Consider the following 26,400-nt stretch of genomic DNA (forward strand, 5'->3'; position numbering starts at 1 on the left):
CGCAATATTGTGCTATTGGATATTTCTTGCTATTGCGCAATACTGTTAAATTGAAGATTTCTTGCTATTGCGCAATACTGTGCAATTGAAGATTTCTTGCTATTGTGCAATACTGTGCAATTGAAAATTTCTTGCTATTGCACAATACTTATTATATAATAATTTACACATCCTGTTTGGTGTGTATCTCCTACCATATCATTATTATTTGCTTTTAAATATAAATCAGAAATAACCAACTTAAAATGGAAAATTTTAAAAGAAAAAAAAAAGGAAAAAAAGAAAAAAAAAAAAAAAAAAATCCCCCCCCCCCCAAATTTTTTGAACCCCCTTATGATTCATCACCCCCAAACTCAATCCCAGCCTTCCCTTTGTGGTATGGTACCTTGCAGTACAATTTCAGAGAGATCCATACACTTGAACACAAGTTATTGTCTGGAAACTAGAAAAATGCTTATTTTTGGCCCCTTTTTGGCCCCCAATTCCTAAAAGTTTCGGGCAATTACCCCCAAACTCAATTCCAGCTTTCCCTTTGTGATATGTAACCTTGTAGTACAATTTCAGAAATATCCAAACACTTACACACAAGTTATTGTCATGAAACTAGAAAAATGCTTGTTTTTTGCCCCTTTTTTGGCCCCTAATTCCTAAAATTTTGAGGCAATTACCCCCAAAATCAATTACAGCCTTCCCTTTGTGATATGGAACCTTGTGGTACAATGTCAGAGAGATCCATACACTTACACACAAGTTATTGTCTGAAAGTTACAAAAATGCTTATTTTTGGCCCCTTTTTGGCCCCTAATTCCTTAACTGTTGGTACCATAACCCCCAAAATCAATCCCAACCTTCCTTTTGTGGTATTGAACCTTATGGTGAAATTTCATGGAGATCCATTCACTTAAACTAAAGTTAGAGTGCGAAAACCAATGTGTCTTCGGACGACGCCGGACGACGACGACGACGACGACGACGACGACGACAACGACGACGACGACGACGCCAACGTCATACCAATATACGACCAAAAAATTTTTAATTTTTGCGGTCGTATAAAAATTCAGCAATTTTTCTATTTGTAAACACGCATAACTCTAGAATGGTTGTGTATAAGTTTTATAACATTTGGTTGAGACAAACTAAAGTTAGAGAACGGAAACGAAAAATTCAGCAATTTTTATGTTTATAAAGGGACATAACTCAAGAATGGTAAAAATGTCGCCACCAAATTTCGTACTTAATCTGCATTATGTAGTAATAAGCATTGTGTATAAGTTTCATAACATTTGGTTGAGGCAAACTAAAGTTAGAAAACAGAAACAAAAAATTTTACTTGATTTTAGTTTTGTGGTAATGAATATTGTTTATAGGTTTCATAATGTTTGGTTGGGCCAAACTTTAGTTACAGAATGGAAACTAAAAATTTTACAATCTTTCGATTTATAAAGGGCCTAACTCAATAATGGTTAAAGTGACACTACCCAAATTCAACTTGATCTGTGTTTTATCAGTGGAAGTCAAAATTAAACATTGCATTGTATAAAGCATTGATTGAAGTTGATTCAACTATAATCATGGACAAAGGAAGATTACTCCAATTTTAATAAAATGCTCCGCAGGGCGCAGCTTGATACGACCACAGAGGTCAAACCCTGAACAGTTGGGGCAAGTATGGACACAACATTCAAGCTTGATACAGCTCTGAATTTGGATTGTGATTAAATATTTGACACAGCAAAGGTTTCTGACACAGAATGAATGTGGTCTAAGAACTTAAAAATTTTAAATTGGACATTCACCTATTATGGTCCAATATCCAAAATCTAAATACTTGGTTAGATTCAGCATATCAAAGAACCCCAAGAATTCAATTTTTGATGAAATCAAACAAAGTTTAATTTTGGACCCTTTTGACCTCAATGTGGACAAAGTTGATAACGGGGCCCAAAAATCAAAAATCTAAATACATGGTTGGATTCAGCATATCAAAGAACCCCATATATTCAATTTTTGTTGAAATCAAACAAAGTTTAATTTTGGACCAACTTGAAAACTGGGCCCATAATCAAAAATCTAAATACATGCTAAGATTCAGCATATCAAAGAACCCTAAGAATTCAATTTTTGTTAAAATCAAACTAAGTTTAATTTTGGACCCTTTGGACCTTAATGTAGACCAATTTGAAAATGGAACCAAAAATTAAGAATCTAAATACACAGTTAGATTCGGCATATCAAAGAACCCCAATAATTCAATTTTTGATGAAATCAAACAAAGTTTAATTTTGGACCCTTTGGACCTCAATGTGGACCAATTTAAAAACGGGACCCAAAATCCAAAAACTTAATACACCGTTAGATTCAGCATATAAAAGAACCCCAAGAATTCAAGAATAAAACCACATTGAAATTTGTCAAGAAATAAGCAATTTATACGAAGTATCTTCTTTTGCACAATACTGTGCAATTGAATATTTCTTGCTATTGCGCAATACTGTACAATTGACAATTTCTTGCTATTGCGCAATATTGTGATATTGGATATTTCTTGCTATTGCGCAATACTGTGCAATTGAAGATTTCTTGCTATTGCGCAATATTGTGCAATTGAAGATTTCTTGCTATTGTGCAATACTATGCAATTGAAAATTTCTTGCTATTGCACAATACTTATTATATAATAATTTACACATCCTGTTTGGTGTGTATCTCCTACCATATCATTATTATTTGCTTTTAAATATAAATCAGAAATAACCAACTTAAAATGGAAAATTTTAAAAGAAAAAAACTAGAGGCTCTAAAGAGCCTGTGTCGCTCACCTTGGTCTATGTGAATATTAAACAAAGGACGCAGATGGATTCATGACAAAATTGTGTTTTGGTGATGGTGATGTGTTTGTACATCTTAATTTACTGAACATTTTTCCTGCTTACAATTATCTCTATCTATAATTAACTTGGCCCAGTAGTTTCAGAGGAGAAGATTTTTGTAAAAGATTACTAAGATTTACGAAAAAATGGTTAAAAATTGACTATAAAGGGCAATAACTCCTAAAGGGGTCAACTGACAATTTCGGTCATGTTGACTTATTTGTAGATCTTACTTTGCCGACATTTATCGTTTTTTACAGTTTATCTCTATCTATAATAATATTCAAGATAATAACCAAAAACAGCAAAATTACCTTAAAATTACCAATTCAGGGGCAGCAACCCAACAACGGGTTGTCCGATTCATCTGAAAATTTCAGGGCAGATAGATCTTGACCTGATAAACAATTTTACTTCATGTCAGATTTGCTTTAAATGCTTTGGTTTTTGAGTTAAAAGCCAAAAACTGCATTTTACCCCGATGTTCTATTTTTAGCCGTGGCGGCCATCTTGGTTGGTTGACCAGGTCACGCCACACATTTTTAAAACTAAATAACCAAATGATGATTGTGGCCAAGTTTGGTTTAATTTGGCCCAGTTGTTTCAGAGGAGAAGATTTTTGTAAAAGATTACTAAGATTTACGAAAAATGGTTAAAAATTGACTATAAAGGGCAATTACTCCTAAAGGGGTCAACTGACCATTTCGGTTATATTGACTTATTTGTAAATCTTACTTTGCTGAACATTATTGCTGTTTACAGTTTATCTCTATCTATAATAATATTCAAGATAATAACCAAAAACAGCAAAATTTCCTTAAATTACCAATTCAGGGGCAGCAACCCAATAACGGGTTGTCCGATTCATCTGAAAATTTCAGGGCAGATAGATCTTGACCTGATAAACAATTTTACTTCATGTCAGATTTGCTTTAAATGCTTTGGTTTTTGAGTTAAAAGCCAAAAACTGAATTTTACCCCTATGTTCTATTTTTAGCCGTGGCGGCCATCTTGGTTGGTTGACCAGGTCACGCCACAAATTTTTAAAACTAAATAACCAAATGATGATTGTGGCCAAGTTTGGTTTAATTTGGCCACGTAGTTTCAGAGGAGAAGATTTTTGTAAAAGATTACTAAGATTTACGAAAAATTGTTAAAAATTGACTATAAAGGGCAATAACTCCTAAAGGGGTCAACTGACCATTTCAGTCATGTTGACTTATTTGTTAATCTTACTTTGCTGAACATTATTGCTGTTTACAGTTTATTTCTATCTATAATAATATTCAAGATAATAACCAAAAACAGCAAAATTTCCTTAAAATTACCAATTCAGGGGCAGCAACCCAACAACAGGTTGTTCGATTCATCTGAAAATTTCAGGGCAGATAGATCTTGACCTGATAAACAATTATACTTCATGTCAGATTTGCTCTAAATGCTTTGGTTTTTGAGTTATAAGCCAAAAACTGCATTTTACCCCTATGTTTTATTTTTAGCTGTGGCGGCCATCTTGGTTGGTTGGCCGGGTCACGCCACACATTTTTTAAACTAGATACCCCAATGATGATTGTGGCCAAGTTTGGTTTAATTTGGCCCAGTTGTTTCAGAGGAGAAGATTTTTGTAAAAGATTACTAAGATTTACGAAAAATGGTTAAAAATTGACTATAAAGGGCAATTACTCCTAAAGGGGTCAACTGACCATTTCGGTTATATTGACTTATTTGTAAATCTTACTTTGCTGAACATTATTGCTGTTTACAGTTTATCTCTATCTATAATAATATTCAAGATAATAACCAAAAACAGCAAAATTTCCTTAAAATTACCAATTCAGGGGCAGCAACCCAATAACGGATTGTCCGATTCATCTGAGAATTTCAGGGCAGATAGATCTTGACCTGATGAACAATTTTACCCCATGTCAGATTTGCTTTAAATGCTTTGGTTTTTGAGTTATAAGCTAAAAACTGCATTTTACCCCTATGTTCTATTTTTAGCCGTGGCGGCCATCTTGGTTGGTTGACCGGGTCACGCCACACATTTTTAAAACTAGATACCCCAATGATGATTGTGGCCAAGTTTGGGTAAATTTGGCCCAGTAGTTTCAGAGGAGAAGATTTTTGTAAAAGTTTACGGACGACGGACGACGGACGACGGACGCAGGACGACGGACGACGGACGCAAAGTGATGAGAAAAGCTCACTTGACCTTTCAGGTCAGGTGAGCTAAAAAGGAAAACCACCCCCCCCCCAATTTTTTTGAACCCCCTTATGATTCATCACCCCCAAACTCAATCCCAGCCTTCCCTTCGTGGTATGGTACCTTGCAGTACAATTTCAGACAGATCCATACACTTGAACACAAGTTATTGTCTGGAAACTAGAAAAATGTGTTTTTTGGCCCCAAATTCCTAAACATTTAGGGCAATTACCCCCAAACTCAAACCCAGCTTTCCCTTTGTGATATGGAACCTTGTAGTACAATTTCAGAAAGATCCATACACTTACACACAAGTTATTGTCCTGAAACTAGAAAAATGCTTGTTTTTGCCCCTTTTTGGCCCCTAATTCCTAAAATATTGAGGCAATTACCCCCATCATCAATCCCAGCCTTCCCTTTGTGGTATGGTACCTTGCAGTACAATTTCAGAGAGATCCATACACTTGAACACAAGTTATTGTCTGGAAACTAGAAAAATGCTTATTTTTGGCCCCTTTTTGGCTCCCAATTCCTAAATGTTTCGGGCAATTACCCCCAAACTCAATTCCAGCTTTCCCTTTGTGATATGGAACCTTGTAGTATAATTTCAGAAATATCCAAACACTTACACACAAGTTATTGTCATGAAACTAGAAAAATGCTTGTTTTTTGCCCCTTTTTTGGCCCCTAATTCCTAAAGTTTTGAGGCAATTACCCCCAAAATCAATTCCAGCCTTCCCTTTGTGATATGGAACCTTGTGGTACAATGTCAGAGAGATCCATACACTTACACACAAGTTATTGTCTGGAAGTTACAATAATGCTTATTTTTGGCCCCTTTTTGGCCCCTAATTCCTTAACTGTTGGTACCATAACCCCCAAAATCAATCCCAACCTTCCTTTTGTAGTATTGAACCTTATGGTAAAATTTCATAGAGATCCATTCACTTAAACTAAAGTTGAAGTGCGAAAACCAATGTGTCTTAGGACGACGACGACGACGACGCCAATGTCATACCAATATACAACCGCAAAATTTTTGCAGTCGTATAAAAATTACCTGATATTTAAAAGAAAAGAAAATTTTGCAATTTTTCCATTTATAAAGGGGCATAACTCTAGGACGGTTAAAGTGACACCACCAAAATTCAAACTTGATCTGTGTTTTGTGGTAATAAGCATTGTGTATAAGTTTCATAACATTTGGTTGAGGCAAACTTAAGTTAGAGAACTTAAACTAAAAGTTTTCAAATTTTTCCATTTATAAAGAGGCATAACTCTAGAATGGTTAAAGTGACGCCATCAAAATTCAGTCTTGATCTGTGTTTTGTGGTAATAAGCATTGTGTATAAGTTTCATAACATTTGGTTAAGGCAAACTCAAGTTAGAGAACGGAAACCAATTTTGGGACGTACGTACGTACAGACAGACAAGGGTAAAACTTAATGCCCCCACCGCTACGGCGAGGGCATAAAAAGTGGCAAACATGCAAATCCATCCTTTAGATGTATGTTCACATTCATACAAAATCTTGTGAAACAACAATTCATCTTTTAATCAATATTGAAGTAAGCAGTTAAACTGTTATGCAATAAAAAGACAGCATTAAAATCTTGTGCATAGCTTATATGATGTGACCAACACTTCCTTTTCAATATGCAATATCTTGATTATCAATGTTTACTGTATAGAGTAAAGAAAAGTTATCATGAAGAAAGAAAAATTGCATGTCTCAGTGTTATCAATTAATAAAGCATTTCTTACAGGATGAAGTTTACTTAAATAAGCAGACTTTTAACTTAAAAAGAATTCTCCCTTCTTACAATACCACTGTTTAAAATTAATCATAGTAAAACAAAAAAGAACACCAGAGCTAAACTTTTCTATTGCATCTAAATTGGAAATAACAATAGTAAGAGATTAACTTTAAGACATTTGCATCCATAATAGAAGACCCAAGTCTTATTTTCCATAAGAGAATAGATGAGGATGATAAATTTATTTAGTGAATTGATATTCTTTTAACCTTTAAAGACTGTAGCATACACATATATTCTATACCATGCCAAAGGTTCTCCTGTTAATAAGTTACCACAAAGCAAGCAACACAAACATAGAGACTAGCTTAGTTACTCACTTGAGTAGGTCGTAGACTCAGAGAACCACTTCTAGGTTGTAAACCCTAAAACATTCATTGGTAAGTAGCTAATGTTCCTACTCATTTGACATTAAACATCTAAAACTCTTCTATGTTAAAAGTTGTTATAACAATTCTTCTAAATTTATCACTGAAATTCTTTTTTTTTTCAGACATGCACTACTGTAAATAATCTACTATTACAGTGACTGTGACTAATCACACAGACAGCATTCACAATAACCAAAATCACAAATGGTAAATCTATAGCTCAAAGGTCTTACTGCTCTACAACTTATCATTGTTAAATAACAAGTTGTGTATATTCAGAATCTACCATTTAATTCAACATGATACAATAATTCTCCAATTCAGACAATAAAATATTGAAATTCAAGTTATTCAACTGTCTAGAATGGAGAAATAAAGCATTACATGACATTCGATTGTTGGAATCTGTTTTTCTAATGATTTGAGATAATATTAAAGCAAACTTCATCTTCTTTTAAAAACAATCTTCAAAAAGATGTATTCTTTCTATGTGACATAATCAGGCATGTTTTTTTGTTCCCATGATGTCAAAGTAGCAAAATCAAGTAAAAAAAGCAAAAAAAAAAGAAGAAAATTTGACTTCATAATTAAATTTTGACCAATGAAGAACTGAGATCAAATTCATATTCATATTAAGTCCATTGTATGAAACAATATTCCAATTGAAGATGGTGTTAGAGGTGAATGAAATAAAGTGTTATAATTACCTCTGTTGGTCTATGTGCTGGCAGTGGTGGTCTCTCTGGTGCACTCGGAGAAGCTGCTGGAGAGGTGTCATTTAAACTGATTGTATCTTCTACACTGACATGTCGTCTGTACATTCTATTTGCTCTCCTTCTGGCATCCCCTGTTTCCTGTGTTGTTGGTCTAACTGCTGGCCTAATTAATACAGTTTAACTATTTGTAAATTTCTTCAATAAAATGAAGCATTTCATGTTTCTTGCTGAACAGTGAAAAAAAAAACATTAACATTCACTAATAATTATGATGGTACTATCAATTATCAAAATTTCTAAAGTAAGTATTCCCTTCCTGTATAAAACATAAAACATTTTGAACAGTTGGTGAAATGGAATCCTAGTGCATCGTATCTTCACTAATTCACAGTGACTGTAAGAAATTCTTTTCAAATATCACAAGAATTTTAAACTCAAGATTAGTGGATCTCATGCAAATAAATTTCTATAAGTGTTTCCAAATGCTTTTTACTTGATAAGAATAAAGCATGAGGGAGCTTTCCCCTTAAATGTAGCATTACTTTACTTACTGTGTTGGTATTTCCCACTGAGTTGTTCTGTTCAATTTGTTGATATAAACTGTACGTCCATTCCCATCCATTCTTTCCTCCCATCCGTCAGGAAGACTGCTTCCACTTGCTGGCCTGAAATAACATTCAAGAAATACATAGTTTTTCTTTCTAACCATTATGTATTTACACATTTTTCTAATACCGAAATAACTAGATTTCAATGCAATTTGAATAATTGTACTTGACTTGTCTGTGGAATTTTTATGATATTTATACTGGATATTGTCTCAGAAAGTTTATGTATTAATTCTTGTTGGTTCCAAGATTTTACCCATATCAAAACATGAAGACGTAATCCTTACATTGGAGGTGCTTCCCAGGAAGTTTTATGAGTATTATGATCAACATAAAATTTTCTGCCTGAGGTTTGATCGACTTTCATCTCCCAGCCTGGTGGTAATTGTGGAGCATCATTAACAGGTCCTGAGGCACCTGCTTCATTCAAAGCATTGTTCATGTCCACCATCTCCCAACCAGGATTCTAAAATGAAGAAATGTATTTTATTGTAATCAATAACTGAAGAAACTGTCAAATAAATCTTAAAAATAATAATTGATTTTAATAAAAATAAATTTCCACACAAATTTTACATTATTAATTGGAATCTATATAAATTTTCCATTTACACAAATATTTGCTATAGTGAAATGCACAAATTTACTAAAACACTTTTGCTGACTTTAGTGTTTACCTTACTTAGGTTTTACTATACTGTGGATTCATTTATTTTCGTAGATTCAGGAAAACTTCCATTTTCGTGGACATTTGATTTCGTGGTTTTGCCAATCTCTGCATACAAGGCTTATAGAAAATATAGAAAATTTGTCATTCGTTGACCATTGTTCACCTGTACCCGCAAAACCCATGAAAATTGATATCCAACGAATAATAATGAATCCACAGTATTAAAATGGTTTAATACCACTGGTGTATAAACAAACCTCCGTTGTGGTTTCATTTGTGGTTTCAGTTGTTCCAGCGGCTGTCTCCTCTGTAGCATCCTCTCCTGGTGATGGTAAGTAAGCTATATATAACCAAAGACTTCCTCTCACTCGAGACTTTGTACTACAAAAAGTAATAAGGAATTATATAACCCTAAGTATTCAATTTTTGATGAAATCAAATGAAGTTTAATTTTGGACCCTTTGGACCTTAATGTGGACCAATTTGAAAACTGGGCCCAAAATCCAAAATCTAAATACACAGTTAAGATTCATCATATCAAAGAACCCCAAGAATCCAATTTTTGTGGAAATCAAACAAAATTTAATTTTGAACCCTTTGGACCTCAATATGGACCAATTTATAGAAATGGGGCCCAATATTCAAAATCTAAATACACAGTTAGATTCACATATATCAATAAACCAGGGCTTTCAAAAAATATTGAGCCAGCCCGACATTTTATGTCTTATTCCGATTTTTGTCCCTTAAAGACCAAACAGCCTATTGTTTATGCGCATTAGCTAACGCAACTTAATTTTGATTGTGACATGAAAGCTTTATGACGTTGTGTCCAGCTCGGTAAAATGCGGCAGATGAGAACGTCACATTTCGCGTATTTCACGGATTCCAATATGATGTACGCGTTAAAATAGTTTTGTCAAGAAAAATGATATATAGCAGCCACAAAATTTTAGCGTCAACATACGTTTTGTAAAAAAAAAAAATATACAGCAGCCACAAAAAATTAGTAAAAATCAAACAAAAAAGAATGCAAAATTTTAACGCTTAGAATTTTGAACTTTTGTGATTTGCACAATTAAACTACCAACAAAAATAGTTATAGTAGTTTCGATCTTCTGACACCAATTTTGACTTAAAGTGATTCCCGTAAAATGTTGTTCGAGCTTGTAAAGAAGTTCACTTTTATTTATTATGATACTGCATGAAATTCAACTAAAACTAAAATAAGTTGATCAAACAATTTAATACGAGACAAAATCAATTATTTTTCATTATATCAATTCTCCATAAAAAAAGAAAAACAGCTTTTTTTGTATTTATATATTTTGTTCTTTATTTTATTGTTTTCATATTCGTACATGTTGTATTATCAGATTATTTCATGGCATTCATATCAGATGTATTATCAGCCCAAGGTTCAATATCAGCCCAAGAGCCGAAGGCTGATAATACATCTGATATGAAAAATGACATGTTATGATCTTTTTATCATATGCTTCAACAATGGAGAAGAATAACATTTTAACATGCTGGTCCTTTTATTTAAAGTAGTTCTCAAGTAGATGTTAAAAAAGTGAAAAGTTTACGGACTTCGGACGACAAATGTAATACATCCAATATGAAATCTTTCTATCATATGCCTCAAAAGAGCAGAAAAACAACAGTTTAATATATTTTTATATTGACAATAAAACAAAAATTCCACAAAACATAATGAACACTGTTTGAAAAAGTCAACTTTTGTAAAGTAACTTTCTAAATTATGCTTGAAACTTTGAAATATGCATAGTTGATATACGTTTTCAACATTTTAAAGAACATTTTACTCTTAACAATAACCACAATAAACCTATTTCTCGTATCAAACATAAACTAAAAGAACTAGCCAAGGAATTTGTTTTTGTCCCGGCCGATAAAGCTGCTAATAATATTATTATTGTTTGACGTAAATTTTACATTGAGGTTCTGAAAAAAGAAATCACCAATTTACCAACATTCCAACTGACTCCATTTTCAGAAAACGACATCTGTAACAAACATAAACTTTTAGCTACCGCTTTACAAGCAGAACCAAATACAATGAAAGTCCCAACTATGTATTGGCTTCCGAAGCTACACAAAACACCTTACAAATATAGATTCATTTCATCTTCAAGCCATTGTTCCACTACTAAATTGTCTATTCTTCTTACCAGTACACTTGGTACAATCAAAAACCTGATAATAAATTGTTCAAATAAGGCCTTCGAAAATAGTGGAATTAATTACTTTTGGAGTGTCAAGAACTCGTTGGAAGTACTTGATAAATTGCATGCATATATTGGTGATTTTGAATCTGTTCAAAGTTTTGATTTTTCTACCCTATATACCACATTGCCTCACATTCTCATTAAGAAAAAATTCACACACCTAATTAAATGGGCATTTAAAAAGTCAGAATGTGAATATATATGTTCAAACTCTTTTAGGTCATTTTTTAGTAGCAATAAACAAAAAAACTATGTCAATTGGACATGCTTTGATACTATATATGCCCTTGAATTTTTACTAGATAACATTTTTGTTCGCTTTGGAGATTCCGTATATCGTCAGGTTATCAGAATTCCAATGGGGACTAACTGTGCACCACTTATTGCGGACCTTTTTTTGTATTGCTATGAGTTACAATTTATGACAAAAATCAGCAAAGACCCATCGAAACAACATCTGATACACAAATTTAATAATACTTTTAGATATTTGGATGATATTTTGGCTCTCAATAATGACGACTTCAGTATGTATACTAAAGAAATTTATCCTGTTGAACTTACTTTAAATAAAGCTAATACTAACAATGACCACTGCCCTTTCCTCGATCTTGATATCTATATCATTAACGGAAAGCTTAATACTAAAATATATGATAAAAGAGATGATTTTTCATTTCCTATCGTTAATTATCCATTTTTAGATGGTGACGTTCCCTTGTCACCATCTTACGGTGTTTATATATCTCAACTTGTACGATTCGCTCGTGTATGTAACAATGTTTTAGATTTTAACGAGAGAAATTTATGTATTACTGAAAAATTATTACACCAGGGTTTTCGATATCACAAACTAGTCAAAACATTTACTAAATTTTATCATCGGTATAAGGATATCATTCGTAAATATAGCTCAACATGCAGACTTCTTATACGTTCAGGTATTTCACATCCAATTTTTTATGGAAATATTCTTTATAAAGCACAAAAATGTCAGTATTCACCTCTGAAGCTAACAAAACCTATAAATAGACTTATTAAGAAAGGATATAGTTACGATACTGTTGTCAGGTCATTAAAGATTGCATATTTTGGCGTTAATATTGATTCACTTATAGGGTCTTTGCATCGGCACTAAACACATTTATTTAAAAACCAGTTGTTGGCATGACACGGGTTATGTTCTTCTCATATATGTTACGATGGTATGATACTAAACCCCTAACGGGAAGGATTGTGCCTCATATTCATATGATGAAGACATAATCTTTCAATCAGTTTAATTGAAGTCTGGAGCTGGCATGTCAGTTAACTGCTAGTAGTCTGTTGTTATTTATGTATTATTGTCATTTTGTTTATTTTCTTTGGTTACATCTTCTGACATCAGACTCGGACTTCTCTTGAACTGAATTTTAATGTGCGTATTGTTATGCGTTTACTTTTCTACATTGGCTAGAGGTATAGGGGGAGGGTTGAGATCTCATAAACATGTTCAACCCCGCCGCATTTTTGCGCCTGTCCCAAGTCAGGAGCCTCTAGCCTTTGTTAGTCTTGTATTACTTTTAATTTTAGTTTCTTGTGTACAATTTGGAGTTTAGTATGGCGTTCATTATCACTGAACTAGTATATATATTTGTTTAGGGGCTAGCTGAAGGACGCCTCCTGGTGTGGGAATTTCTCGCTGCATTGAAGACCTGTTGGTGACCTTCTGCTGTTGTCTGTTCTATGGTCGGGTTGTTGTCTCTTTGACACATTCCACATTTACATTCTCAATTTTATTTATTGTATCATTTGTTTTTTGCATTTTGTATTATATATGTTCCTGTATCCTAATAATTGTTTTGTACCCTACTTTCTTATGTTTTTTCTCTGAAAACGTACCATTGAGGTGTATTTTCCGGAATTTGCCGAGCAATGCCGGAATGCCATGCGATAACGTTATGGAAAGGCATGTGATAATAGCCGGAGGCATGTGATAAATTTTTCATATCAGCCCGCTAAACACCATTTCGTAAAATATGGAATTCGCGTAAATTTAATGCTATTATCATACTGTAAAAATTATAAGTTATTTACTCCAAGTATATGATAATTACGTTTGTCTGATTTTTCCTCCTTAATTCATATTCAGACGTCGTTGACTATTTGAATGTCTTAAATCTGTTATTCATAGTTTTGTTGATTTCATTGTTGTTGTTTTTTTTTGGGGGGGGGGGATTGTGGTGGGGAGAGAATGAGCCGGTGAAGGGGACAATTGCTCCACCACACTTTCAAAATAGGGGATGGAAGCGACAAAAGATATTTCTTTGTTTATACGAATGTATGAGCCCCATCCGCCCCCCCCCCCCCCCCCCCATTTTTTTTTAAAGATTAAAGGTCTTTTTAAACTACATCTACTTTACTTGTATGTATTAAATAAATAAGCATTTAACCAAATGCACACAGCTTGTAGAACTGAGAAGAGCAAAATCCCTAATTTTTTCCAAACATCACAATACCAATACATAAACCAGTATGCACATTTTTTTTGTGTTCAATTAATTATGCAATCGTATTTTAAATGTAAAATGTATAATTACTTTCTAATAAAAAAAAAACTTCGTACAAGTCAGATACAAAACAAAAGTAACAATCAAAAAGCCCGTGACAGGATGGTAATAACCAGCCATATAGTTTTTCTGCACTTGAAGTCATGTCAAGGTCCTCGGCTATCGCCTCGGACTTGACCTGACTACTAGTGCAAAAAAAACTATATGACAACGGTTTTTACCAGCCTGTTTTAGTTACCTTTGTTCTGTATCTTATGCTTAAATTAATTCTGTTTTGAGAACTACTTTATAGTTTCCAACGGAAAATTATTCCTTTCAGTTCAAACGAAAATTGTTTAATTCTAAACTAGACGTCTTTTCCGGGTTATTTGTACTTTGTAGTTTCTGTATTCAAGATCCACGAAAGAGTAATAACAGAAATCGTATTTTAGTATAGGCCAGATACATTTTTTGTACATGTAACATTTTAGTTTAATTAATTACCTAAGTCTACCTATCATTTCAACTTTCTTAGATTTTTAATAATTAGAAATTACGAATCTACAAATTAGATGGAAATGATTTTAAATGCCCGACTGAGTTGGAAAGTTGTATCATCGGGTAAACACTAGTCCGGCCGTGCTTCTGTCCGTCCGTCAACACCCTAATGTCTAAAATAATAATACGAAGATGTGGTATAATTGCAAATGAGACAACTATCCACCAGTGACAAAATGACGTAGAATTTTATCGTAGGGCCTTCAACAAGTAGAAAAACGAATACTTATAAAACTAATAGTTTAGAAGGTAGTCAGTGTCATATTTCATTTCATTTTTTTTATTTCCAATAATTCTGGCAAAGAGAGAGAGGGGGGAAAACATACTTTCTTTTTTCAAAGCGGAGCAGAAGGAGATTTCGAACAATATTACATTTCACGGGCGGTGTTTCTGAAATCTTATTTCAAAGCTGAGATTCTCGTTTAGTGGGGCAATAGAATGAGATCTGACAAAAACTGGTGCTTAAATGTGACCTCTTGTATTATAGATAATAAAGAAGTTGCATATTGTTGCTATTATTGTAAATTCTAATGTGTGTTTCAAACGTCCAATTTGCAATATTTGCCAAAATTACGGGAAACTTGTACTATGACGTCAGATTCAGTGTTGTATAGAAAGACAACTCTTTTCTTGAAAACAAATGAAAAAAAAAACATGAAAATTACTCATAACTTTTTTGAAAGGTCGGTGACATATAGTTTTTTGGGCTTTATTTGAAAGATAACACAAAGTTCTTTCTTTCTTGAAATTTTTAAGAAGAAATCACTGGTAGAATTTTTTTAATACTGGAAACTTTTTTCATTCTTATGTGTTAATATTGGCGGGAACGAAATAAATCATACTTTTTAAAATCAAAACACCAAGAATCTTTAACTCTACAATCTTAAATTAATAGATATAAATATACTGTTTAATGTGAAAAAAGAATTATGCTCCTAGGTTCGGTATTGTTGGATTATTTGAAATATTAGATAACAACCGAATAATGTCCATATTTCGGAAACACACAAAACTGAGGTTGCTATAGTGACGAAACGAAGTCGGTGACCCCCAATTTTTTTCATCTTATTTTATTCCTAAAGTCATGAAATACCTTCACTCAAAATTTTAAGAAAAAATCACTGGTAAAAATGAATAGGCTGTTTGGTCTTTAAGACTAAGTAACAAAAGTCAATTATGGTAATCAGTTGGCCATCATATAACTAATGACTGACATTAAAACAAGAGTGCACACGCTGAAATGTCTCGCCTTCTTTACTAATCATTGATATTATGTTGATAGTCCTAAATATAAAGCTTTACTACAACTATCACATACACTTAACATGATCCAAGAAAATAAGGTCAAGGTCATATAAACCAAACATGAAATACATGTACACCTTAAAATCATTCAATACACTAAATATAGTTGACCTATTGTTTATAGTTTCTAACATACAGACTTAACCAAGAAAACTAATCATTGACCAATGAACCATGAAAATGAGGTCAAGGTCAGATGAACCATGCCAGGCAGACATGTACAGCTTGCAATCCTTCCATACAACAAATATAGTTGACCTATTGCCTATAGTATTAGAAAAACAGACCAAAACACAAAAACTTAACACTGAGCAATGCACTGTGAAAATGAGGTCAAGGTCAAATAAAACCTGCAAGACTGACATGTACATCATAAAATATTTCCATACACCAAATATAGATGACCTATTGCATATAGTATTAGAAAAAAAGACCAAAACTCAAAAACTTAACTTTGACCACTGAACCATGAAAATGAGGTCAAGGTCAGAAGACAGCTGCCAGCTAGACATGTACACCTAACAATCATTCCATACACCAAATATAGTAGACCTATTGCATACAGTATAAGAAAAACAGACCAAAACACAAAAACTTAACTATAACCACTGAACCATGAAAATGAGGTCAAGGTCAGATGACACCTGCCAGATGGACATGTACACCTTACAGTCCTTCCATACACCGAATATGCTAGACCTATTGCTTCTAGTATCTGAGATATGGACTTGACCACCAAAACTTAACCTTGTTCACTGATCCATGAAATGAGGTCGAGGTCAAGTGAAAACTGTCTGACGGGCATGAGGACCTTGCAAGGTACGCACATACCAAATATAGTTATCCAATTACTCATAATAAGAGAGAAATTAACATTACAAAAAATCTTAACTTTTTTTTCCAAGTAGTCACTGAACCATGAAAATGAGGTCAAGGACAATGGACATGTGACAGATGGAAACTTCGTAACATAAGGCATCTATATACAAAGTATGAAGCATCCAGGTCTTCCACCTTCTAAAATATAAAGCTTTTAAGAAGTTAGCTAACGACAAAAGTCGCAGGCTCGACAAAAACGATATTAAACTTTACTTTGATATAAATTTGATGTTCTGACGGTAACTGTTAAATTGGTAGTGCATCATTCGAAGTGTGCAACATCAGCGTATAATATCTGTCTTAGACTCTTTATTTGTGCAAAATAATGTTGTCAAAAACTTTACTTTCGTTTTTTCTTAAAAGCACATTTTCCTAATACTGGATGTTGACTTGACATTGGTAAAACATGGACCAGAGACGGATACGTAAAATCTGTGTATGTTTACAAAGCACGGTTGAGTGTAAGTAGCTCTTTCCACGTTATTTCTTCAAGAAAATACTCGAAATGAACGTTAGATAAAGGTATCAATGATAATTTTATCATTTTTGAAGAAATTAGGATGCATAATTAAATTTCCCACCTGCACACATGCGCACACGTGTACTAGTTCAATCAACGTGGTTCTGACGGTTTTTCATTTAAAAACTTTTTTAATTTTTCATCAAATCATATTTATAAATGTATTTCTGATAATTTTAATCTTTTTGACTAAATTAATTTATAATAGATGCAAACTGCTGAAATGTATGATAATAACTTTGACTATAGACAGATGAATTTCCGGTACAATTGAATTAAGTCTTTTCCCAGGCGGACAATGTCCAGTAAATTTATAAATGTCCGGAATATATGACCGTTTTAGAAGCCATGCAATAAACCCCAAAAATTGAAGACTTTGAATTAAACTTCAATGTAATGTCAAGAAAAAAGCAATTTATACAAAGTATTAGAAAAGTGTTGTTTTAGGCCCTTAATTCATTAACAATTAGGGCCATAACCCCCAAAATCTATCCCAACTTTCTTTTTGAGGTATTGAACCTTGTGGTACAATTTCATAGAGATCCATACACTTATACATAAGTTATTGTCCTGAAACAATTAAAATGGCCTCTATATGGATCCTAATTCCTAAACAGTTAGGGCAATAACCCCCAAAATCAATCTCAACCTTCCTTTTGTAGTAAAGAACCTTGTTCAATATCATAGAGATCCATTCACTTATACTCATGTTATTGTTTGGAAACCAAATGTCTTCAGACGACGACAACATCATATCATTATATGACTGCAAATTTTTGCGGTCGTATAAAAATCCTGTAAAGCAAAACATTTCCATAGTTTTATCTAGCTTAAGACTTTGCACTACAAAAATAACAATTTACATAGCAATATATAATAGTTCACATGATGATTTGTCTTGCCTGCTTAATTCATTCAAACTGCCTCAGTGGTCTTGTGATAGCTTGTTTGCCTCGAGTGCGGGAGGTTGTGGGTTCGAACCCCATCCCGGTCAAATCAAAGACTTTAAAATTGGTATTTGGTGCTTCTCTGCTAAGCACACAGCATTAAGGAATAAGAACAAAGACTGGTCTGCTCGGAGTCAGAATAATGTGTCCAGGTAAGGTGACATGTCTTCCTGCGGACTGTTACCTTGTGAACTAGCACATTAAAAATCAGACTCAGTGTAATAGTCTAGTACAATACAGGGTTAATATTCATATTACATTAACAGGTTGTCCTGAAAATGCATATCAATTTGCTGCTGGACGTTAAGCAGCCATCCATCACCATCATCATTAATTCATGGACTACATGTATTTAAAGAACTTTATGATGATCACTGAACAATGATAATTAGGTCAAAGTCAGGTGATCCTGTCAGAAAGACATGCACACCTTGCAGTGATTCTATAAATAAAATGTCATTGACTGTTCATTCAAAAAGAAACATAAAAAACTGACCTTAGAAGGAACTCATTGATCATTAACCATGAACATAAGGGTAAGATCAAGTGAAACCTACCAGTACACCTTACAATCATTCCTAATCCAAATATAGTTGACATATTACTTATAGTAACTGAAATATTGACATAGGACTTAATAATGACCATTAAACCATGAACTGAGATCAAGGTCAGGTGACTCATGTGCACGTTACAATGATTCTATACAATAATATAGTAGAGATATAGCTCATAGCAGGCATGACCTGTTGAAAAATCTTTTATGCACCAAATATTGCTGACCTTTTACTTATAATCAAACTAACGTAAACCTGAAAATTTAACACTTCTCATTTAGCCATGAAAGACATCAAATCTGGTGACTCCTGTTAATACAATAACAGACATATAATATCTAAATCTATACTACCTTCTGGGTCTGAGGATATAACTTTTAGGTGTGATCTCAACCCCTGGCGATTCTGTTGCTACCCCAGTAATACCTAATGGTATCTCAACCAATCCAAGAAAATCATCTCTTGTCTACAAAATATTACATGCAAAATAATAATACCATACACAGCACACACCTTCTAGGTCAGAGAATATAACATAAAAGATGTCGCATGTGGAGCAGGATTAGCTTACCCTTCCAGAACACCTGAGACCAACTCCAGTTTTGGTAGAGTTCCTGCTGCTCTGTCTTTAGTTTTTTATGTTGTGTTTTGCTTCCTGTTTTGTCTTTTGGTCATTTTCCATTTTTTGTCAGTTTGTTTTTCAACTTATGAGTTTGAATCTCCTTTTGGTATTTTTCTCATCTCTTTTCATTATCATTTCTTATCCAGGTGATTCTGTGTCTACCCAAAATATATGTAATGGTATTTCAAAATACAACCATTCCAAAAAAAGTCATTCCTTGTCTGCAATATACTTCATTTAATAAAACTCAACAACAAAAATGAACACTGTATTTCTACTTTTTATTGGCCAATGAAAATGGATCTGATCATAATATTGGTTTCCGAGCTGTATATACTTTCACTAAAGACATAACACATATTGTCATGTTGATTTCTAGTAAACACTGTAATATTAGTTATATTTTCTTAAGCCTCTATATCATTTGTCTCTTTTATAATTCTATAACCATTTATACAATAAATCATGCAAGCTTAATACAATTTTCTTCTTAGTTCAATTTAGAATTTTGGTTTCAACACCTGATATTAAATACAACAGCTCTTGATAAAATTAAAATAAAACTGACCATTTGAAATAAAGAGCTGCACCATGAGCCCATGATAAGCCTGATGCTTTTTCAACGAATAAAGTTCCATATAACTCCCCAATGTCATATCAGAAAATTATAAAAAACTAAAGGGAGCTTATTCTAATAGATATAAACCAGTCACCAGAGATTCATGAGTTATTGTATGAAAACTGGAAAATGCCCTTTTTTTATGAATAAAGTCCAAATACTCCAAAATGTAAAATCTGAAATATTAAAAAATTGAAAGGGAACTTATGTCAATATCTATTAACAATTCACCAAAGTTTCATGAAAATAGTGCAAAGCATTTTTCGAGTTATAGTCAGAAAAATGGAAAATCCCCAATCTTTTATAAATAAAATCCTGTTACTCAGAAATGTAAAATCTAAAATTTATAAAAATCGAAAGAGAGCTTATGTTAATAGATAATAAAATGCTTCGCTGGGCGCAGCTTGATACGACCGCAGAGGTCAAACCCTGAACAGTTGGGGCAAGTATGAACACAGCATTCAAGCTTGATACAGCTCTGAATTTGGATTGTGATTAAATATTTGACACAGCATAGGTTTCTGACACAGAAAGAATGTGGTCTAAGAACTTCAATTTTTTTAATTTACCTATTATGGTCCAATGTCCAAAATCAAAATACATGGTTAGATTCAGCATATCAAAGAACCCCATATATTCAATTTTTGTTGAAATCAAACAAAGTTTAATTTTGGACCCCAACTTGGACAAACTTGAAAACTGGTCCCATAATCAAATGTGTTTAGATTCAGCATATCAAAGTACCTGAAGAATTCAATTTTTGTTAAAATCAAACTAAGTTTAATTTTGGACCCTTTGGACCTTAATGTAGACCAATTTAAAAAACGGGACCCAAAATTAAAAATCTAAATACACGGTTAGATTTGGCATATCAAAGAACCCTAATAATTCAATTTTTGATGAAATCAAACAAAGTTTAATTTTGGACCCTTTTGACCTCAATATGAACCAATTTGATAACGGGCCCACAAATAAAAAATCTAAATACATGGTAAGATTCAGCATATCAAACAACCCCATATATTCAATTTTTGTTGAAATCAAACAAAGTTTAATTTTGGACCCTAATTTGGACCAACTTGAAAACTGGGCCAAAAATCTAAAATCTAAATACATGTTTAGATTCAGCATATCAAAGAACCCCATATATTCAATTTTTGTTGAAATCAAACAAAGTTTAATTTTGGACCCCAACTTGGACCAACTTGAAAACTGGACCCATAATCAAAAATCTAAACACAAGTTTAGATTCAGCATATCAAAGAACCCCAAGAATTCAATTTTTGTTAAAATCAAACTAAGTTTAATTTTGGACCCTTTGGACCTTAATTTAGACCAATTTAAAAAACGGGACCCAAAATTAAAAATCTAAATACACGGTTAGATTTGGCATATCAAAGAACCCCAATAATTTAATTTTTGTTGAAATCAAACAAAGTTTAATTTTGGACCCCAACTTGGACCAACTTGAAAACTGGACCCATAATCAAAAATCTAAACACATGTTTAGATTCAGCATATCAAAGAACCCAAAGAATTCAATTTTTGTTAAAATCAAACTAAGTTTAATTTTGGACCCTTTGGACCTTAATGTAGACCAATTTGAAAACTGGACCCAAAATTAAAAATCTAAATACACGGTTAGATTTGGCATAACAAATAATTAAATGTGGTCAAAGATTTTACAAATCTAATGCGCCATACTGTGCAATTAAAGATTACTTCTTGAAATTTTTCAATATTTGAAATTTGAAAAAAAAAAAATATTTGAAGAATAATTCTTTTTAATTTCTGAAATCTGAAATGAGAAAAAATTGATTTATCTCCCTTACACTGCTTTAAATTATGTTTTGTACTAAAGTATTTGTCCATTAACCAGGACAACCTTGTTTCCCCCTTTTTTGCCCCTTATTCTTAAACGGTTTGAGCCATAACCACCCAAAGCAAATCCTAACCATCCCTTTGTGGTATGGAAACTTGTAGTATAATTTCAGAGAGATCCATACACCATTCCACAGTTATTGTCTGGAAACTAGAAAATGCTTATTTTGGCCCCTTTTTGAACCTTATGGTAAAATTTCATAGAGATCCATTCACTTAAACTAAAGTTAGAGTGCGAAAACTAATGCGTCTTCGGACGACGACGCCAGACGACGACGACAACATCATACCAATATACGACCACAAAAATTTTTTTGCGGTCGTGTAAAAACAATTCACAAAAGTTTCATGAAAATTGGTAAAAGCATTTTTGAGTTATTGTCCAACATGTTGACGACGTACGTAGGTACGGACAGACAGACAGTCAACGGTATACCATAATACGTCCCGTACACGTATTAAAACTGGTTATAAATACAATAGATTTTCATATAATGAATGTATCTTACCACTCTGTTTGAATCAAATAATTCTAATAGCAGTCTGTTATCTCTGGAATTCACCTATAATATATATATATATATATATAAGACTTAAAGCTAAGTGCTTCAATAATTTCTTTGCATCACTAAAAACAAATTAAAGCAGAACTTATCTATTTTGGGATAAAACTTATGGATAACTTATTTAAATTGAAGAAAATAATAGAAAAAGTAAATTGTTTTGATAATTCCCTTAGTTATTAATGGCCACGATAATTTACAAGCAGTAACTGTCTTTAAACTGTCAATGCTATTGGTTGCAGTCAGAGACAATAAAGATATCTAATATTTGAAATGACAACAATTTGCATACAATATAAAGATCGCAACATGTTAGGTTTGTTGTTTTGTAATAAAAAGCCACATGCTTAATTTGTTGTTTTGTAATAAAAAATAATTTCATGTTCAAATATAATCTACATCATCTGTGCATGTTTTTTTCCCTTAAAATTTTACCTCTCCATTAAGCAATATAATTTCTGAATCTTTGAGTTTTTCTTTTATTCTTTTGTAATTATTGGTAATTAAACAAAATATAGACAAAAAATACATGTAAAACTTATTTTAAAAATATGATAACACAAAATATGCATCCTACTGTCAAATTGACTTAAGATAAATACAGCAACCCAGTCTAACTTGGAATAAACAGAAAACATGTTAACACAATACTAGTTCTGTAGTCATGTGAATACAAGTTCTATTCCAACTGTTTAATCCGAAATTTGTACAATCTGAACAAAATTTTCAGTCCCAGAGATGAACCAAGTTTCACTGTAAACAATAAGTGATGTACTTACCCTAAATACAAATTCTTCTTGCCATAATGGATTTAGTGACTACAATAAAAACAATAAATATATTTACCTGCATAACAAAAGTTAAGATACCAAGAAAACTTATATACTCCTTAATGAAAAACATACATTCACTTGTAGAAACACTATTTGTATAAAATTGACAAAGTCCATATGTCGCTATATTAAACCCCAAAACTTTTCAGTTTTAAAAATAAAATAAGTGATGGATAATGGTATGTGAAAACAAGAATGTGTCCATAGTACACGGATGCCCCACCCACACCATCATTTTCTATGTTCAGTGGATCGTGAAATTGGGGTCAAAACTCTAATTTGGCATTAAAATTAAAAAGATCATATCATAGGGAACATGTGTACTAAGTTTCAAGTTGATTGGACTTTTAACTTCATCAAAAACTACCTTGACCAAAAACTTTAACCTGCCCACTCGCACTACCATGTTCTATGTACAGTGGACCGTGAAATTGGGGTCAAAACTCTAATTTGGCATTAAAATTAGAAAGATCATATCATAGGGAACATGTGTACTAAGTTTCAAGTTGATTGGACTTCAACTTCATCAAAAACTACCTTGACCAAAAACTTTAACCTGAAGCGGGACAGACAGACGGACGGACGAACGAATGGACGCACAGACCAAAAAACATTATGCCCTTAGATGGGGCATAAAAAGAATCTGTCAAACACTGACATCCAGTTAATGTTATTTGGGAGAGTTGCATGAACAAGCTTTCTAATACCTTATATAAATAGGGCAAAGTCCATGATTTACTCTGGAATGCCCTAAAATGTATCTAACAAATAAATAAGATAGGAATTGTATATGTCATTAGATACCAAAGATTCTTTGAAAATTTCATCGAAATCCGGTCACTGGTATACTAGGCGTAATGGATACATTGTGAAGACTGGATAGAGGAATGAACAATTACCTACCATATCTTTGCATCCCCACTTGAGTAAACAAATGTAAAAATACTGTAACCTATTCATATAAGTTCATGGGAAAAATAAGCAAGATAGCAGAAGTATAAATGGACTATTATAACTGTTAGGTAATTATTCAAAAATATAACCACTTTGAGTCACAATAGTAAGTTATCTCTAATAAAATAATTGTAGAAATGCACATACTTTTATTGAATAAAGTTTCAGATTAAATATGTGCATTTATATCATGTACCTTTTTTATAACTGTTGTGCTTGCTGAATCTATATACCCTGTATCTCTGTCTCCACGAAACAGACTTATTTTTACATATGGATCACTGTAAAATATCAAAACTATACTATAGGTAATACTTATAATACCACATTTCAGCTTTTAACTTGAACAAATAAATGACCAGTCTTCTGTTTGTCATATATGTATTTCAATATATTTAAGTAATTATTCAATATGAGAACAACCTCGGTCTCACACAAAGCAGGGTTAATATTCATATTACATTAACACGTTTATCGTCCTGAATATGCATATTAATTTGCCGCTGGACGTTAAGCAGCCATCCATCATCATCATCATCATCATCAATACAAGAAATACATACATTCATACATACCACTAAGTGTAAGTGCATCTAATTTTTGTGGAATGAGGAGCAATTTTTTTTGTGGATAATCGATTTTGAGGATTTGCTCGTCTGCATACATTTGTACAAGCCTAAAAAACTTATACTTCCTCGTTTTCGTTGAACAATGAATTGTAAATTAACCTATACCCACTAAATCAACGAAAATTGGTACCTGATGAGTAATAATGAATTCACAGTTATCATTACAAGCAGTTAAAAAAAAAGATAACTTTCATACAATCATAACGATACCTTGCTCCAAATATGTCCTTCTTGGCTAGATTTTCACCTTTAATAACTTTAATACGAAGTAACTTTGTGGTTCCAGGAGGATCCGACTGAAAATAAAGAGAAAAAATTATCATATAATTATTAGTTTATTTGTAAATCTTATTCTGATGATTATTGTTGCTGTTAACAGTTTCTCTCTATCTACTATAGTTTCTGCAAAAACACAAAAATGGGCAAAAATCATTCAAGGGCAATAACTCATATAAAGTCAACTAAAGATTTAGTCAATTTAACTTTATTATAGATCTTATCCTGATGATCAGTTTTGGTCTTTCTGCTATAGTTTTCGACAAAATATGTAAAAATAGGTAAAATTTTAATTAAATGATAATCAAATTAAAAAGCATTACAAACAAGTGTGAAAAACAAAATTAAAACAGTTCAAGTTCTAAAATAAATATATAAATAAAATGGATTATTTATACATATATAACTGATATAACACATAATTAATTCAAATTATTTATTCATCATACATAACATTGTTCATTTTGACCTATATATGGACACCTGGAATATTTCATTATACTTATTAAAAAGCTTTATTTTTAGTCGTTTTAGATATTTTAAAATTTTGGTTTCTGTTTTGTATTTTACTAGAAAAATTATTTTCACACTCAAGTTTTTACATACATGTGTATCTTTTTTCAAATTCAGTATAATTGTATTCTTTTAATGTGCATTTACATTTAATTTCTAATTGTTCATCAAGTTTTCTTTTACAGGGACTGTCCAGTTTTAATACTTTAGTGTGCATCTAATTTTCAATGTTTATTATGTATTTTTAACTAATAAATACAAATTAAAAAATATTATTTGCCATTCTCTTCCATGAATTCACATAATCTGCAAATTACCAATAATTTCTGTGTATATTTCACATTTCATTCCCGATCCGATGACATTTTATTATAAAACTGGAGGCAAGTACGCATAGCCTACAAAGGCCAATTTGGCTACGCATCCCCAAATGCGGGGTCGCGCAAACACTGTCATTTTTAAAAAACAAATTAAAGTAATTAAAAATACTTTGTTTGATGTGTTTACGATGGTTTAAACACGTCTCTATGAAAAGTTATATGAACAATATATTGTTTGAACAAGGCCCCAAGATAGCTTCAACTGGTTTGGAAAAGTTGTGTTATTTTAGAACTTATCCTGATTGGCATAAATACTAAAATAGCCATAAGGTGTATTTGACTTGTACCCAAAATTATTTAAGCTTTGGTGTAGATGCATTTCTATA

General features: G+C 32.5%; 1 protein-coding gene across 3 annotated transcripts in view; it reads right to left on the minus strand.

Moving 5' to 3' along the window:
* Positions 1 to 26,400, minus strand: part of LOC127732952 (E3 ubiquitin-protein ligase NEDD4-like) — a 100,395-nt gene that overhangs the window by 73,652 nt on the left and 343 nt on the right. For 2 of the 3 annotated variants that reach the window (XR_007996525.1, XM_052242177.1), the window contains exons 2-11: positions 25,116 to 25,201; positions 24,473 to 24,557; positions 23,269 to 23,307; positions 22,436 to 22,489; positions 19,158 to 19,270; positions 9,516 to 9,639; positions 8,876 to 9,054; positions 8,532 to 8,645; positions 7,972 to 8,143; positions 7,214 to 7,258 (exon numbers count right to left, since the gene is read on the minus strand). Coding sequence is in view for 2 of the 3 variants with exons in the window: in XM_052242177.1 (XP_052098137.1) it covers positions 7,214 to 7,258; positions 7,972 to 8,143; positions 8,532 to 8,645; positions 8,876 to 9,054; positions 9,516 to 9,639; positions 19,158 to 19,270; positions 22,436 to 22,489; positions 23,269 to 23,307; positions 24,473 to 24,557; positions 25,116 to 25,201 (1,011 nt within the window). In the remaining variant the exon portion in view is untranslated. The remainder of the gene's footprint in view (positions 1 to 7,213; positions 7,259 to 7,971; positions 8,144 to 8,531; positions 8,646 to 8,875; positions 9,055 to 9,515; positions 9,640 to 19,157; positions 19,271 to 22,435; positions 22,490 to 23,268; positions 23,308 to 24,472; positions 24,558 to 25,115; positions 25,202 to 26,400) is intronic. The other variant, XM_052242178.1, reaches the window with a different exon arrangement.

This window comes from Mytilus californianus, unplaced genomic scaffold, assembly GCF_021869535.1.
Source record: "Mytilus californianus isolate M0D057914Y unplaced genomic scaffold, xbMytCali1.0.p SCAF_3, whole genome shotgun sequence".
Taxonomy (NCBI): domain Eukaryota; kingdom Metazoa; phylum Mollusca; class Bivalvia; order Mytilida; family Mytilidae; genus Mytilus; species Mytilus californianus.